The sequence below is a fragment of the Sitophilus oryzae genome, unplaced genomic scaffold, assembly GCF_002938485.1.
Source record: "Sitophilus oryzae breed Bouriz unplaced genomic scaffold, Soryzae_2.0 scaffold_857_pilon_pilon, whole genome shotgun sequence".
Taxonomy (NCBI): Eukaryota; Metazoa; Arthropoda; class Insecta; order Coleoptera; family Curculionidae; genus Sitophilus; species Sitophilus oryzae.
The window spans coordinates 1,620,339-1,639,804 of record NW_022147480.1 but is presented as its reverse complement, the minus strand read 5'-3'; the positions used below and the strand labels follow the sequence as shown (position 1 = coordinate 1,639,804).

General features: G+C 30.9%; 1 protein-coding gene across 1 annotated transcript; it reads left to right on the top strand.

The window, feature by feature from the left end:
* The first annotated feature begins 18,397 nt into the window (after window positions 1–18,397).
* Window positions 18,398–18,777, top strand: LOC115889831 (shematrin-like protein 2). Its single transcript, XM_030909906.1, has one exon. The coding sequence runs from the start codon at window positions 18,398–18,400 to the stop codon at window positions 18,746–18,748; it is 351 nt and encodes a 116-aa protein (XP_030765766.1). The 3' UTR covers window positions 18,749–18,777.
* Window positions 18,778–19,466: the final 689 nt, after the last annotated feature.

Below are 19,466 nucleotides of genomic sequence, written 5' to 3'. Positions count from 1 at the left end.
TCCAGTTGGCTTGGAAATGACGATCGATGAGATTCCCCATATAATTTTACATGTAAAATTACAGCGATTCACATTTCATAGCCATTGCTGACGCCGTTTTTTATCGGTCATATTGTATTAAGGATATTAATAAAACATGAATAAAATACTGAGACGACAATAAGACACAATCATTTTTATATTATTCATTCATAAAAGCTATTTTTAATTGACAAATTCGATAATCTAGGTGCGATAAATGCAACAATGCACTTGCTCTACTTTCACCAAGTGCAAGCGAATAACCCTGATACCACTTGTCATTTTCAATTAATAAATCACACAATTTTTCTGTGAATTTGTTACTACTTTAGGCAGATAACACGAAAAATTAAATATTTTTTTCATAATAAAAAAATATAATATATAAATTACTATATTATCAAAAACTTAAAATGTAAAAATTACCTACTCTCGCAAAGCAGTTCTTTACCTACAAAAAGTTACGAGATCTCTTGTAAAACCAAGTTAGTTATATTATAGTGTCTATGGAAACACCTATTCAATAACTTTGTTATAATTTTTTTTGTTATTTATTTTTTTGTTTTTTTTTGTTATATTTTGTTAGTTCCGTCCACATTTAATGAAATAGATGTCTTCTTGTAAATATTCTGGTATTTTAACTTTTCTTTTTGTCGAAGAAGTTGGATGTTGATGTTTTTGATATAATGTTGATTCTCATAGCTTATCTGAAGACATGTTTGACTACTCTAGTAAAACCTTCTTCTAAAAAAATATTGTATCATAATAAGACAAAATACCGTTAACAAAGACCTTAATCATAATAAATAAATTTCAGATTTTTCAAAATTAACAGGGATTTGGGACAACCTTCGTCTAGACCAAAAAGGCGAACCAGATTGAATATTAATTATGTATGTGACAATTTCGAATAATCATTAAAATTGGTTCAATATTAAACAAATTGGAATAACTTAGCCAGTCAGTGGCGTACTAGAACGTCAGTTGAGCTGATTATATAATGAAACTTACAGAAAAAATAATCAAAATAACCACATCTTTCTAATATAATCAAATCAGATCTAAACATAAAAATGCAAGCTAAATTGCGACTAATTTATTAAAACAGATAACAAACAACAACAAACAACGCGTTATTGTACAAAAAGCCAAAACAGCTTCATCGACAAAGCACTCACAAACAACAAAATCACAAAAAAATACAAACAACAAAAAATACACAATACAAATAATACAATTCAAAAAAATTTAAGTCCTTAAAATTACAAAAAGAATATACATGGACAATTTTAGAACAGTACGCAGTAAATAGATGTAATTTTAGAGTTATAAAATATAGAATACTTCACCTTTGACCAGTGTGTGAGATGATCAACATTTTAAAATTCAAAATTGTTCATAATTAAACATCAACAAAAAAGTAATAAGTAAATTTTGCAGTAGTTTTTTTTTCAGTGATAAAAATAATAATTGATATAATATTAAAATACAATATAAAAAATATGACTGAAAATTTGGTATTTTCTTTAATTATTTCTGCACTAACTACGTCTATGTCTGATTTAACTAAAGTCTTTTTAGTTTACCGTAAATACTAATTTACTATTTAAATACTAATATAATTGAGATACTCTTTTTTATCATTAATCCCTTGAGTGAATACGCTTTTGTTGTATTTTAATTTTAGAATTTTGATAGTGGGAAATAAAGGCTGGAGTATATAATGGTTTCGTTTCTGATAAGAAAATATCAGTTGAATCAACCCCTTCAATACAATGTTTAAGCACAGATTGGTAAGTAGATATATATTAGTTATATATTAATATTTTTACAAGTTTTTCAAACCAATTTCTATTAAACTTTGAAACACTGTTTACTAAAAAATAAGTCCTCGTGACAAATACAACTAGGGATGAGTGATACTGTGATTCTTAAATCACACTGTGAGAGTAGGATGTTTAGGAGGTGGGTTAATTACCGCGACCTTACTGATCTATTGTGTGTTCTCCTTTCTTCAGTTTTAAGGAGTTATAACTCATCATAGAGTTTCAGAGCTTTGACAAAAGCCAATATCTGAGACGGATCTGCAGAGGCCAGCTCTCCATCTTTGATATCAGCCGTACCAAAGTTTATGGTACGAACGGTTGTCGTTTCGGCACACTCAGTGATGAGGTGTTGTGGTGTTTCCCCATTTTCCCCACAAAATCTGCATTCGCCGTTGTTTCTCAGCTTCAATCCACTGATGTGTGCATTGAGGAGACAGTGTCCTGTTAAGAATTGTTGACAATTCGAAGATTGTTCTTTTTTAAATCAAGGAAAATCTTTGATTATTCTGGGACGTAAGCTCTGAGAAATTTCTTCCAGTGTCTTAGTGTTGGAGGATTCCCATTCCAGGTTCCCATTCCATTCCAGGATAGAATCTTCTAGATTATTGAGTTCCGTTTTAAGCTTTAAGTTAGTTAGTACTTGAGAAGAAAAACAGTTCTGGTACAGTTACTGTATTTTGATAGGAACCCTTTTTATACTAATACCGGGTGTAGCAATTATAACGTGTTTTTTTAATAAAATTTGTGACACCCTGTAGAGTTGATCAGTTACAGTATCGATTAATTGAAATCACATTTTAGCCTTATCTTTTTTTTACATTTTGTTGAACATTTTATTAGTTTTTTTGACATGATTTAATATTGGTTTTAATTAACATTTTTCCATTTTACTCACTAAAGTAAAGTAGCAGGCTATGGAAAAACACGGATTACCAGTAAATGTCAAATAGAGATGCTAGTTTCTGTGCAAACTTGTAGACCATTAGTATCTCTGAGCTGAGTTTGAAGGGTCCGAGCTGTTACGAAAGGTTGTCTTAATGTTGAGAGTTTTAAAAAACGTTCCTGAATCGGATTGGTTCTTCGATTCCTGCCTTGTCCCGGCCTGCGACAATTACTCCCAGTATCTCTATACCGTTGAAATTATTGAGTGAGTTACATTAAATCGTTCACCAATTCTTCGGTAGCTCCAACCTTCCTCAGACAATATTAATGCTTGAGCACGTTCTTCGCCAGTAAGATTTCTTGTTTCACGTGCACGTTGCATATTTTTGATATAATAAAAGGACGAAAACGACTGACACTGACAACAAGCATCTCTATTTGACATTTACTGGTAATCCGTGCTTTTCAATAGCCTGCTACTTACTTTAGTGAGTAAAATGGAAAAATGTTAATTAAAACCAATATTAAATCATATCAGTCTATAAAATGTTGTTTCTCGTGTAATAAGGAAGATAATGGAGTAAATAAAAAAACAAAATGTAAAAAAAAGATAAGGCTAAAATGTGATTTCAGTTTTAACTTGATACTGTAACTGATCAACTCTACAGGGTGTCACAAATTTTATTAAAAAACACGTTATAATTGCTACACCCGGTATTAGTATAAAAAGGGTTCCTATCAAAATACAGTTAGTATAGCAACATTGTGGAAAGAATAACCTATCATTCAAAAAAAAATCGTCCAAATCGGATAAGTGGTTTTGACAAAAACTTAACTTAAACTTTTGGTTACATTTTTTGTGGTGCGTTAATTTATTGGGGAAGTGTATTTGTGAATAATATCTCTTATATGATGTCTAAAGCGGGCCAGACACTAAAAGTCATCTTGAGCAACATATTGGTCAAACAACACACACACTAAGAAACTTGTTGACGAAAATTCCATTCACCAACATGTTGCCCAATATGCTCTCTTGTAAGTCCCTTAAGAGTCTATTACGCTGTACTGTTCGAGTTGCTCTCAGGGGTAGGGTAAAGCGGGTGTATAGCCGAAGGAAATATATTTCAGAAATCTGCCTAAGGTTTAGCTCGATCCTGTCGTGTTAGTCCATACCCAAAATTCCAAACACACGTGCTTTGATTAAGGCTTGATTAAGGTTTGCAGAGCTTCAGCATTTGCTATAAATTAACGAGCAATTTGTTACCAAACCATATAAATAATATATCACTGTAATCACAAAACTTCAATCTATTTCCGTATTGTAACGGAACTTTAAATTATGTCTTTATTTTCGAGAAAATTTAGTCCAAACATAAGGAATATTTTGTTGATGTTTGACCATCAAAATCTTAAAAATAAAGAAGTTGTCTAAAATGTGCTACAATACGGATATATTATAATCCTTTATCTCTAATTTCTTTCTTTGTGTATTTGTGTAAAAAAACCTAGCCGGTTTTACATAAAACGTTAAATAATGACGAACGCTTATTTTGCTACTTTTTTGGACTAGTGAAATGAGCTCTTAAGCAAAAATAATCCTTTACTTCAAGTTATCTATACATACATAATTTATTTTCTAGTTTTTCCTCACCCTCATCGTTGCCATCGTGGTGGTGGGCATCGTCCAGACTGAGGCGAGTCCAGAAGAGAAAAAAGCCGAATCTTACATAGAAGGCAACCTGAGGTCGTACCATCCCAAGAAGATCGAAATCAAACTGAAGTATAAGGAACCCGAAAAGAAAGAGTCTGGAGGTGGTGGAGAATAACTTCAATAAGGTTGATGATATTACCGCTCACTGCTCTAGTAGTTTTGTGCTATGAGCAGCGTTATTTACTTATGTAGCTACTCTTGTTGAATTTTTGTTTTGTTTCCTTATCGTGTTCTGTATTTATAATAAAATGCTTTTGGTATGATAATAATGGTTTTTGTTTTATTTTTCTTAGACTACGGTTCATATCGAATAAATTTCTAGTTACGTCATCGAGGGCGTGGTTTTTAAATTCATTGTTGCCAACCATGGACATATTCGGCACAGTGCTGACTAAGTGGAATTTAAACTTCTCGCTGGGGATTCAGGTGGTAGCTCTGCTGTAAAAAATGTCAAGTTGCCGCATTTATTTATTTATTTTCTGACATTGTCATTCGTTTTGACACTTTAGTTATTAGTTTAAATAAATAAATGGTTTTGTGATACTTTAAGCTTAAAGATGTTTACTATAGTCTGTGAAACGAATAACTTTATATTTGACAGTTCCTGCGGGCTTTTCTAGTGTTAATTTTATTAGGTTAGCAACTTGCGGCCATGCTGATGCAATGCCGTCTCTAATAGAATAGCCTCGGAGCGAGATTTATGACGTCACGCTAACATAATTATTCCTTATATTTGACTATGGCTGAAATCGTACTCCATAGTCAACGTAGATAGTTTTAGTGTTAAGAATAATAATTTTAAAAAATATGTGGTCATCTTTTGACAAGTGTATATTAGTTTATTAATTGCAGTAAACATTATGTGGTGTGTGGTGTAAATATTTTATATGCAATTTTTTGGATTATATGCGACACTATTTTTTTTATATGACAGCACACTGATGAAGGCTATAATGTTAGCCGAAACGTTTTTTTTAAACCAAAAAAGATAATGAAAAACCAAATGAAAACTTAATCAGCGTTTTTTCCGAACCTAAATCCCAAGAAAATCAAAAATTTTAGAATAATTTTACATTATAAAATGACAGCGATCTTAATTTCATAGCCATCGCTGACGTATTTTTTTCTATGATATTGTATTATTTTCAAATATAATTTTTCGAACATTGATACTTGCAAAATATATGTACATATAAATTTTGTGAATGCAAATAATAATACATCACTATTAGTATATGTTGAATGTTTTTTGTTAAATTAGATCGATTTTCAAACCCCAAAATTTAAAATATATTTTACATTTTACCCATTATCTTATGTACCTATTTATTATTTGTATATTGTAAAACATTTGTTGCATTTGTATGGTTCATAGTTTATGTGTCAAAGTATTTATTACTATAAATAGGTATATATAATATATTTATTAACTGTATATTATGTATATTTCATGTAAACTATATCATTTTTAAAATACAAACCAGAAATACGAGGAATAATTATGTTTTCCATGTATTCTACAACATATTTATTAATCCGTATCTAATTAGCGTGACGTCATAAATCTCCCTCCAAGGCTGTTCTATTAGAGACGGCATTGGTCTGATATTTAGAAATGTCAAAAGCTGATGACATTTTACTTTTGACAATTATGCCATTTCGTGTTGATTTTTGCAAGAAGAGGAAGAACTGTCACTTGTTTTATTATTTTCCTTTTCTATTTCACGAAAGTAAAAAGAGTTACCTATCTGATTCGTTCGGGCACTCAATTTAAAGAATATCAGTGACTTTTTAGACAGAGGGATTTTATATTTGCCATGTTGGTAAAAAATAACGGTCAAAATTCAAAGTTATTCATTTTATAGACTATAGCAGACCTTGCAGTCGAACATTGTTCTTTTTAGAACCTCTTTTAGTGCGAAGAAGTGTACAAGATATCTTAATAGTGGTAAAAAAACTTTAAATCCAAAATTTTTTTCAAAAGATTCCAAATTTTCCAAAAAAATATTTCACGAAAAAAACCAACATAATCGTGTTTCTGGGGTCGAAACATACCATCCCTAAAAATATTTGCACTTATTTAAGGCTCACCCTGTATATTGTAATAGAAAGTCTAGATAAATACCGTATGACCAAAAAAAAACTGCGCCCATTTGGCTTGGAAATGACTAACTATTTTTTTCCAATCATATTGTGCTTATAAATTATGAATAATTGTCATGGTAAAGATTTTCTTGGAACGAATCTATAATAATAGAATTGTTAATATTTAAATAGATCTACTTAAGAAACCGTAAAGTTTAGGTATAGGAAGAAGATATATCATTGAAAAACAATTTTGATAGTCTTCCCAAGTAGCATTTTCACGACTTGCGACCACATGTTTACTAAACACAACGTTGGATTAGTTACAAAAAATAGTTAGCTCCATACCTTAGGTATTAAAATAAATGTAAACGTTGTTGTAACGTTGTGCCGACGTTGAACTGGTACTACAATAAAGTAAAAGCTTCTGCGACGTCGAATAAACGTTGTCTTGTAACTTTTTTGCTTAAGTGATCTTTAGGTGATTCGTACAACGTAGTTACAATGATGGGCAATAAGGAGTTTTCCGACGTCACATTCAGGACCTATTCCAACATTATGCAAATGTCGTCTGTTTTCCTAATTCCAACGTTGTTTAGATTTCCTTATTCTTACGTTGGTAGGACGTCGAGCCACTACCTTTTTGCAACTGTAATCTTAAATTTTCACTACATTGTTCTGTTCAGTTAGACAGTTCAGTGCTGTTTTTGTTTTTATAAAAAAACTTAATTAAAATGGGACATAAGAAATGTACATATAAAACTAAATTTAAATATACATCGACATATTGCCGACACTTTATCCACTCCCTCGTTTATTTAGAATATAGGGGCGGCACAAGCTAAGTAAAGAAACAAATATATGTAATAGTACTGGGTTTTATTGATATAAATATTACACAGTATTAGATATAACAGTATTTTGAAAACAATTATACAATTTTAAACAATATATATTTATATAGATTTGTATTTCTTTTTTTTAATATTTTTTAATACAAATTATGAATTATATGGCAAGTTACAAATAACAATTAAAATTCTTCCTTAATTCTCATCATAAATAACAACCAGTCTTCGTTTCTTTAATACTCATTTAGTGGTAGGCCAACAGAGGGCTCTTAATAATAGTAGGAGCAGCGTAGTGAACTACAGGTGGTGCGTAGTGAATTGGAGCAGCAATAACAGGAGCTGCTTTAACTACAACTGGAACAGGAGCAGCAGAAATCTAAAAAAGAAGTAAAATATAAATACAAAAACCACATAAAAAACAAAATAATGAAAATAAATATAGTAAAATAATAGTATATTCGTATTGTTTTATTAGGAGTAAAAATTATACAAGACTATACGTTTGACACTACAGGGGGGGCACAAAAAGTAATGTTTACTCCTACTAGAAGATACTATTTTTTTCAAACGTCATTAATAATTTTTTCAACCATTTCAAACGTTGCAAATAATTTAAAAAGATTTAAAAGTAATACCTTGTAAGTAATTATATATCCAGAAACTATGGTTACACTCGTTGAATTTGACACTTTATGTCAGTTTAATAATATATTTTTATACTTTTATGCTTAGGCGTAAAAGTGCTTTACTTTTATGCCTAGGCATTAAAATGACTTTTTTATATCTATATCACGTCGCAAAAATTAATACTTTTATGACGTTTGAAAAACAAATAAACATATATACTGTTATTATCATGTTTTATAAATTTGAAACGGTATGAGATCTGTTTTTTTTACCTTATAAGTGTTTTGGTAGGATGTGGCAACAGGAATGGCAGTCTTCACAATAGGGGCTGTCACTATTGGGGCAGTATAAGCCAAGGGGGCACCAATATAGCCTGCACTAGCAGCGGCAATGAATAAAAAGAATGCAACTACCTATGTAAAAAAAAACAAATGAGATTCCATTTAGAAATAATGATAGAGTATACCAAATAAATATATCAGTAAAATTTAAATATAAGAAAATAGTTATTTTATTTTAATTTAATCCAATCATATTAATTTAATCAAAAAATTAATAAATAATTTTATAAAATTATAATAAATTAGAGAAAATGAAGATTTTAACCCCCTGTTGTACCTACGAAATAAAGCAGAATTATTCCAATGTTTTGATATAAAAAATAATTTTATCTTTAAATGAGGACTCTCCCCTCGAGATGGCACATGTTTCTTGAAACACCATGTATAAGAATATACAGGGTGAGTCTTAAATAAGCGCAAATATTTTCAGGGCTGGTAGATCTCGATAAAAGAAACATATTTTCTCTTTACCGTTTTTCAAATAAGTCCAAAATAACTGAGATTTTTACTTCGAAAATTAAAAAAAAAAGATTTTTCGCTTAAATTTTGAAAACTACGGGATCTGGGTTTTCTTCCTTGTAAATTTAACCTACTACCTATGTTGCTATGTCATGGAGATATTATGTTTTTTAAATTAAGATGAAACACATTTTCAAAAAATTCTCATATTCTCGTGTTTCTGGGGTTGAAGTATACTACCCCTATAAATATTTGCTCTCATTTAAGACTCACCCTATATACACATGGATAAATATAGTACACTTATTTCTCTTGCAACTTTTATGGTTTTTTCTTGGTCCTATATATGTTTTAGTTACATTTATATTGAAGTTTCAAAAGGTTTTCTAAATGTTAGTTTTGTTCTGCGACAAATGTTAGGTTATAAACTTTGTAAGTTATCTATTAAATGCAATACTAAATTGAACAATTGAATAATTTGGTAGTCAAATTAATAAACATAACAAACACTAAATACAAATTAACGGAAAAAGATGTAAAAGTCTCGGAAAAAGAAAAAAAAAAAATACGATTTTCTGTACTTACGAATTTCATCATTTTGAATTTTGTTAAGGGTTTTAGTTCTTTCACACTAAAAACACTGTGTTGGTTTCTGTATTTAGACCGTAAACGGAATATGTCAAATCTAAGCTCGCCTAGGTGTTTTTATACTGCAATACCGGCACTATTTGAGGCCGCCATTGAGGCCGCCATGTTGGGGAAAATGGCCGACAGCCAGTCAAGGTCGTGATGTAACTGACGGTCTACTGGTTTCGTTTTCTTGTACCCCGCCGTATATTACCCGCTTTATGGGACAAGTACTTCTCTTAAGAGTACCTAATCGCCAAGAGTATAATTAAGAAACAGTAGTTTTTTGGTGCAAATATATTTTTTTTATTTCTTGAATTTTTTTTCTCTGATGAAAGATTATTTATCTTTATTTTTTTTTAATTTTCTTACTATACTTTAAAAATGAAGTGATAATTTTAGTAAAATGGTTCTTTAATACGATTATTTTTTTTCATTGTTTTCATGTTCCTACTATGCTGTTGGAAGTTAAGAAAGTAAAACATCAATTATGTGTAATAGATTCTATAAATTGGCACATATTTTAACTTGTCTGAAGACTGAGTAAAATAATATACACTTCCGGACTATATGAAATATAGTCTCATTTTATTGATTTTATGGAAAGCACTGTTCATTAAAATGTTGTATCCTATGTTTCTCTCTACAATTTCCTGTCTCACAATGTACCGTTTGTGTCCGGGAAGGGTTCATAGTTTCATAGTCGTCGATTTTCGAAAGAAATCAGTACATGTATATTATTTCGTATATTTTTCATTTTATTGATTTTAGGGAAAGCACTGTTCATTAAAATGTTGTATCCTATGTTATAGGACTTGTTTCTCTCTACAATTTCCTGTTTCACAATGTACCGTTTGTGTCCGGGAACTTTTCAAACCAGTTAAAAAATATATAGGTGGCGCCCTCTACAAGTAGGAGTCATATTGACATCAAAATCAAATTTCTCATGTCAAAAAACTCCCAGATACCCATTTTTATCCAAATAATGATATTATTTCAGAAATTAATTAGAAAAAGTCGAAATAAAAATGGAACTTCTACACCCTGTATCTCCGAAACTAAGCATTTTAGGACATAAATTTATACGAACATTTTTACTTATTTTTACCTGCAGAATATGCTGCCGAAGTTTCCGGAATACAGTTCAGACCACCCTGTATAGTGTCTCATTATTATTAAGAAAGATTATAAGACTGCGGTTAAATCAAACTGCAAATAAACGAACTCTTTGTTTATAGTTTGCTTGTTTATATTGTATCAAACCAAGTCAATGTTTTACTGGTTAGTCTATCTAGTATCTTTTATACATATGTTTATGGAAATATCTACGTAGACTCGCAGATGTTTGTACAAAAAAGATTGTAAGGCGGCAAGCTGGTTATAAATTTGCTGTGTTGCTACTCTTAATACCATTTTATGAAGGAAACCATAGAGTGATGTAAAATACGAGAATGTGTCAAGAAACGTAACTAGATCAATGATGCGTATACTGCATTTTTAGTGGTCTTTTCGTGACATTACGACCATTAAGATTTGAATCGTAATATTTATACACATTACTTTCTATTTTACATATTATTTAAATTATGACGTATTTTTAGTAAAGAATAAAATGAAAAATTTTCGACAGCAAAGTAAATAAATTTAGTCCAAATAAAATATAAAATTTGGTTGTTAAATTATTGTCTATTTCAAAAACTCTGGATCAAACGAAGGCTTCTCCAGTTCACTGGAGAAACTGACAGGGACACAGACATATCAAGACTATCATCCAGGCTAAAACTACAAACTGTAACTTAGCAAGAATAAGTGCTGATTGACAGGACATATGGACGTCACATGAACAAGCTCATCCTAGAGCTAATATCTCGTCCCGAAGCTCTAGGCCATTAATATCATGTTTGTCTTCGTCCGTTAAATAGAGATGAAGATCCATACAATGCTTTGTTATTTCCTCTCGCTAATATTCCTGAGAACTGTAAAATCGTATAAAAACGAAACATAGTCCGAGTGAGCTTTTAACAACCTTTCCTGGAGAGCCTCAAGGATTATATCCAGGACAACAAAGAAAAAATCGAATTTAAACTTGTGCATCTAAAATTGGCTCATCCACTGATTCATACAAAAACTATCTAGTTTTTTTTTCTGGGACGAGCTCTAATGTCATTAGTAAAAACTGCAGCATCCACTAATATTTCTCTAAAATGGGCGTCAGTCCTTATTTTGACAAAATAGTAGTCGATAGCTTTTAGAGTTTTTGTGCACTCAATGATGTCGAGTTTCTCATTCTGAAGCAGTTTACTAGTTACATTTATTCTGTTGGAAATTTCGTTCCGAAAATGACCATTTTTCCAAAATGTAGTACTGACGCACGACGTACCGAATTTGGTCAAGATGTACCGAATTCAGTACAATTGTACCGAAACGACCGTCCTCAAATCTGGCCGCCTGGAGCAACTGCTCCTCTGCTCCACCCCTCAGGACGGCCCTGGCAGAGTTTTCGGCATAGTACTGCCTCTTAATATTTAGGAAGAAAATTGTGTATTTCTTGTGTAACGGTCTCTTAAAGCTTCTTCTATTTCTTTATCTTAGTGGCTATCCCACCTTGATTTAACTACAAGGGAAAAATCATCTAAATCTCGAAACAAGTTCCAATAAATCCGCAGTGACCTACATAATGAAAGCCGGCATAGAAAAGAATGCTTAATAGATAATAGATGTGGAAAATATCCCCATCCCTAATATGCTCGTTGAGATTTATTGTTTCTGTATACCGTAGACAGTATAGGGATGTGTACGATGTTCCCAAGTATCGATAGGTTCAATTAGAATGTAGAACATATTATATCTTACAGATCTATTGTGTCTCCCTTTCTTGAGTAATAACTTATCATGCAGTCTCAGGGCTTTGACAAAAGTCAGTATTTGAGACGGTTTTAAAGCCAGTATTTTAGTTAGTTCTCCATCTCCGATATCAGTAGTACCAAAGTTTATCGTTTGTCTTGGCGCAATCAATGAGGTGTTCTGGTGTTTCCTCATTTTCGCCATAGAATCTGCATTCGTCATTGTTTCTTAGCTTCAAGCTAGCTACTGAGGTGTTTATTGAGGGGACATTACTATTTTTTATCGATATCATCAATCGGATATAAAGATTTGTCCAAAAGTACACATTTCAAGGTTGTTACAATCAAAAGATGTGAAATGAACCTAAAAATTTTGTTTCTGGTGTTTATCAACGACATTGCAAATCTAGACATTAGCGGTAAAATCTGCCTCTTTGCGGACGATACTAGTTTCACTTGGAGCGGCCCAGATGTTACGGCACTATATAATACTATATCCAGTGACTTACGCACCATTAAATCTTGGTGCGATTCTAATCTCCTATGCCTCAACCTATCAAAAACTAAAGTTTTGTCATATAAAAGTACTATACAATCTTTTGTACTTAATAAAACCACTATTGACGTCGTGGACTCTCTGAAATTCTTAGGACTTGTTGTAGACACCTCGTTAAAATGGGACTTTCACATCGAAGCTCTATCAAAGAAACTAAGCTCTGTCTGTTTTGCACTAAGATCCGTTTCTAAGCAATTTAACTTATCAGCCTCTAGAATAGCCTATTACGCCCTTTTTGAATCACATCTTCGTTATGCTCTTCCATTTTGGGGTACTTGCTGCGCAACAAAATTTGATCGTATTTTCAGACTTCAAAAGAGAGCAGTTCGATATTTATTGGGACTGAACAGTAGAACTCACTGCCAGGATTTCTTTAAAAATTTCAAAATACTGACTCTTCCTTCTTTATTCATTTTTGAATCCGTTTGCTTAATCCGCAAGCACATATCTGCTATTCCCGAAAGGCCATCTCATAACTATCCACTCAGGAATGTGGAGCACGATCTTTATCTACCAACCCCGAGCTCAGAACTAGTTATAAGTTCAATACTGTACAATGCCAAAAAAATGTACAATCATCTGCCTTTGAATATCAAGTCGCTTTCATTCTTTCCCGCATTTCGCAAAGCTCTGAAATCATACTTACTGGAGAGAGCCTATATGCGGTGATTGACTTTTTTGTTGATGTTTAATCAAATCAACAATTTTGAATTTTAAAATTTTGATCATCTCACACACTGGTCAAAGGTCAAGTATCTAATATTTTATAACTCTTAAAATTGTATCTTTTTTATTCTAAAATTTTTTTTCAATTGTATGATTTGTATTGTGTATTTTTTATTATTTGTATGTTTTTTTTGTGCTTTTGTTTGTTGTGTAAATGCCTTGTCGATAAAGCTGTTTTGGTTTTTTGCACAATAAAGCTTTATTTATTTATTTATTAATCAATTCTTGCATATACTGTATAGAATATCGATAATATTGAGTCCATCCCTAATATACAGTCACCAAGACTCACTACAATACTTGATAAAATCAGTGCTGAAAAAAATGGTACTATTGAATTGTTGTCAAGGGTACTTATTATAGTATTTCTCATTAAGAGTCATAAGAATTCGAGATTTACTGAGAAAAAATGCAATAGAGGTAGATAGTAGGTTGAAATTTTATTAAGTTTAATACAAGGGGGACAACTATTACTTAGTTAGACAAGCAGCTATATTACAAAATATGTAACTAAGTAATTTTTATTTTTGTGTTTATTAAATTACAACTAAAAATTGTATAATTGTCCTTTCTTATTCACTATTAATATCTTTATTTATATTTGATCATGTGGCTTATTGTGAAATGTACCGTATGATCGAAAAAAAAAAACGGCGTCAAAGATGGCTAGGGAATGACAATCGATAATAATTTTGGCGAGGTCAATCTCTAGACGGCATTTACTAAACATTTGTTAAAAATTAGCACTAATTATAATATATGAAGATTAAAAAAGGATGGAACCTTTCCAGACCCACAAATCTATTTGCAACAAAAAATATTTTTTCTCGAATTTTAAACTAAAAATATAGAAAGATAGAAAAGACAATATTATCATAGACTGATGTCATTTCCCAGCCGTCTTTGACATCGTTTTTTTTTCGATCGTATGGTATTATTTATAATAGGTATACAGAAAAAAAAAATTTAGTTTTAAATTAATAATTTTTTAGATATTTCACTTTTAGTTTGACACTGTAGGTAAATTTAATATATTTTTGTATTGTCATTCTGCACCAATTATTTTTTATTAGTACCGTATGATCGAAAAAAAACGGCGTCAGCGATGGCTATGAAATGAACATTGCTGTCATTTCATATGTAAATTTATATGGGAAATGTCATCGATCGTCATTTCCCAGCCAACTGAACGCCGTTTTTTTTTCGATCATACGGAATAATAAGTAACATGTTTCTTCTATGTGCAATTCTTAGTATAGTATTATTTCTATATACAGTGTATTTTCTAAATAATTAATAATATCTATGGGTACTACTCGTATTTTGGATTCTTAAAATTATAACATAACAAATACTTTAATTGGTATTTCGAAAAGCCTTAAAGAGTGACTTTTTGACAATGAAATTCAATAGAAAAATTAAGTCAAGAATTTGAGTCTTCAGCAGAAGAGATCGTTTACGGTTGCTTGGTAATAAAAATGTACCTTCTAATTACTGTAGATTAGTATCTAGAATTTTAATAATTCCTTATATATTTACGTAATTTTTCCCAAATATTCAGATTTTTTTTCATTATTCTCAAGAAAGAACAATGATTTTGCATTATTCGATAAAAATAAGTGAACTTGTAACTAATATTAGCGTTATTGGTCACTTTTTTTTGTCATACCAGTACACCACATACATTCTCTTAGGTCCGTGAAATAAACTATGGTATTCAACCCAAACAGGAACCAATTTTTGTTATATAACCGAAAATTTTAATATAAATATCCAAATTTTGTTTGAAAAATTATCAGAACCTTTCCGATTTCATTCAGTACCAGATAACTTATCATTAAAATCTCCAAAAATGGCAAAATTCGTTACATTTTTGGTTGTTCTAGCCATAGCCTCATCCAGTGCCATCGCCATGCCATTCTTTGATCACGAACCAATCATCCAGAAGGAAGTTATTCCCATTGTGACCAAGCAAGTAGTACCAATAGTAACCAAGCAGATCGTACCAGTAGTAACTAAAGCTGTGATTCCAATCGTACCACCCGTTTTACCACACCCTCCTCTACATCATCATGTAGGACCTCACGAGTTCGCATTTGAACATGCTTTGGAACATGGACCTTTTGGATACGCCCATGGGTTCGGGTACCATCACGGACATCATGGTTTTTAATCGATTCTTGTAACAAGGAATCAGTGGCTTACCGGTGACGATTATGCTTGTTTTTTTTGTAAGTAGTTCATTTATTTGTCATGTACATAGGATGTAGAAATAGTATTGTATTGGGTTTAATGTGAATTTTTGGTAAAAATTGCTAATGTTAGCTTTAAAATTCATGTAGAATAGTGTCTGTCAAATATAATTAACTTTATAAGTTAAATTTTCAAAAGTTTGATCACGATTGTTTGAAAAAGGTGTATTGTAATTATTGTAAATACATACATATTTTTTATATAGCTACCTCTAATTATATCGAAAGAGAATATACTTTTGTAGAGTTTTTTATAATGTATTTATTAATTTTTTCTAATAAAGCATTTAAAATGTGCATAAAACTGTTTCATTTCTTAAATTTATACTATACAGGGTCCGGCAATAGTGCGTCGGATTTTTTTTTGTTTAAGTGCAAACCTAAAATATGTACTAGAATGTATTTCAGGATAATATTTTAACTTCTACAGGGTGGTTCAAAAAAGTGTGACTGGATCGGGATGATTTTTTTTTTAAATTGGAACACCCTGTATATTATTGCATTTTTGGCTTCTTTTCCGATCACTTTACATAATCCTAAGATAAATATATTATAGTAAATATATCTCAATTTTTCAGCCTTTCCTAAAGAAATTATTAAAAATACAAGAACTCTCCTGAAATCACAATTATATTATGCATTTACTTTAGATGGTCGGTATTTAAATCATACAGGGTGTTCAAAATTCTACGCCAAACTTTCTAAAATATAAGAAAAAATATAATACGGTAAAATCATAAAATATATATGTTTTCAATTTCTATGGGTTAATTTCCTATAGTTTTTAGTTGGAATTGCTTGGTCCTGTATTGCTGTGTATAGTATTAATGTATTTTTTTTTAGTTGAAACAATTTCAAGACCACAGTATTTTAGAAATATTACAAAGTTTACCTTTCACACAGCTCACAGCATATCTATACATACAAGTAAATTTCCCAAAAAATACCTATATCATTTTAATACCAACTTATGGGAACCATATTTCACATATTATTTAAATTAACAATACTATTATTGTTCTATTGAATAAGTCAAAACTCTAAATTGAAGTAACCTCGTCCATATCAAGATTTCTGAAAAAGATTAGCAATGAAACTAAGGATACATAAATTAAAAAAAAGTTTTAAACAACTAAATTAAGTACCTAGCCAAACACACATCAATGTTTCATTGACTTTTTTGGGCGTTTTACTACAAAGTTAACAGCGTAGAACAAATTACTGGTAGCTTTTTCATTATGAAATGGTTAATAACCATAGTTAATGTTTTTCCGTAAAAAAATAAATTGCTATCGAGTATAAACAAACGATGTATGTGTGTGCAACTGGGCTAAATGTAAAGTAATTGATCTAACCTAGGTAGATTTTTTACGTTCATCAATTACAGAGTATTAGGATTAGAGTAGTTAAAGGAATGAACTAATAAAATTTTTACAAAATAGTTTTTTAGTATACTGGGTGTCTCTTAAATAAGTGCCAGTGTTATAACTGGTAGTATATTTCTACGTTTTTCTGACGCCTGTCATTTACATAAGAAATGTTGAAAATTATTTTTTTTTGGAATTTTTCGGGGACTCTAAAAATCTTTTATTACTACAGGTTCATTCTCCTGAAATTCCTTGACAATAAATATACCGGATGTGTCTCCAATGTGGCAATGACATAAATTAATTGATTGCCGTTTTCAATTGTTTTTGGTCACTTCCTGTTTCACCGGAAATGACTACAACTTTTGCTTTTTAAATGGCACCATCGGTATATTTCCACTTTATTCGATAGAAAATGACACTGTGAGTAAAATGACATATCATATGCCAACTTTTGACATTTTCTAAATAACATCGTATCCTGGTCGGTTTTAAGATGGCCAAATCGTATGTTTTTAATTTTTATAATTTTTTTTTAATTATATTTCAACTTTTTCAAATGCAACAAAAGTGGCTCATTAACATATTTTTTGGAAAAAGCACTTTTTTTGAATAATTTGATTCCACCTACACTAATTTAATACCATACAGTCGTTATGAACCGAATCTTACAATTTCAAATAAACCATATGCGAAAATGCCAAAAGTTGACATATTATGATATATCATTCTATTCCACAGGGTATTTCCCATCCGCCTCTGTTCTTCCTCCGAGGGTATTCACCCTTCCAAGGTTAGGGTTTGGCCCTCCCTTTACCTATTTCTATGTCCATGGAATGTTGGGAAACCCTGTAGTATGATTCAAATAAACCTATTGATAAAAAAACTTTGACTCATAAAATGATTGGAGTCAAAATATTAAATAAAAAGCCTTTTTCAAAACACTTGGCCATAATTCCGAATTAATTATAAATAAAAATGATTCAAAGATTCATTATTCAATAATTATCGCAGATCATTGAGTTATATAGACGTACTTGAACATAATTCTACTATTCATTATTACTCTGTCGTGTTAATTCATGTGTAAAAATTTCTTACATCCCGAAAAATCGTAACAAAAACCAAGGTCCAACAAAGCACAAAACACTTCTTTTGAACCTAATTTACGTTAATTTTCTTTCGGCAAAATTTACATATAAAACACTACCAAAACATCGAAAATGTATCAGTTGTTGTTTGCCCATCTCAGCTTCAAGATGTCCATCAAATACTTTGCTATTTTCGCTACCATTTTGATGGTTACCAGTGCTAAACCGACATATCTAAGCGGGTATGACGTACCATTAGCTACAAGTTATAGTAACAGATACGATATACATCATTCAGCGATACCAATTGTGAAGGCATATGAAGCTCCACTGGTGACCAAAGTAGTTGATCCAGTCTACGGATATGGTGCACAGTATGGTGCGTATGGCTATGATGCCTATGGTTATGGTAACGGATATGGTAACGGATATGGTTCTTATGGAAATGGATATGGGTCCTATGGATACGGTCATGGCTGGTAATGGAATCCAAAGAAAATAATTTTTAGATTTTAATTTATTAAAAATATACTGTTTAAATATTATTATTAAGTACATACTATTTATGTTATTAATAATATAGTACAAATAAGTAAATAAAGCAAGCTTTAATTATTATTTAAGATCATTATAAATTATGTGAATACAGAGTAAAATTTTATAAATGTATATTATGATTTTTACTATTTCCTAAAATAGACAATTAATTACGTATCCTGATGTAGATTACTAAAAAGGTTAAGCCCTAAAATTAAACAGAGTAGTCCTAATAATTTATTAATTAAAATTCAGATTGCTAGTTTTATCTTTATTTTTGTGACTCTATTTCAAATTTCAATAGATATAACTACGGTAATCGCAAAACATTTTCCGATGCACGTTATCAATCAAATCAAAATTGACACTAATGCCTATAAACCAGACTAAATGAAATTTTGGCAGAAATATTTGAATTTGTTGTATAATTTAAGATACCGAGCAGCTCTTCATTTTACTTTATAGAGCAAATGATTGTAACAGATATTTTATTTAGATTAAAGCTGCAAAAATAAGTTTAAAGCGAATTTTATTATCGCCATGTTGGTCACATTGTGCCGCGATCAGCAACGTTGTCATTTATTATTTGACTAATTATCATAATGTCAATCATTATTTTGTATAATATCCTGTTGTTGTTGAATCTTCGGGAGTAATTCCCGTT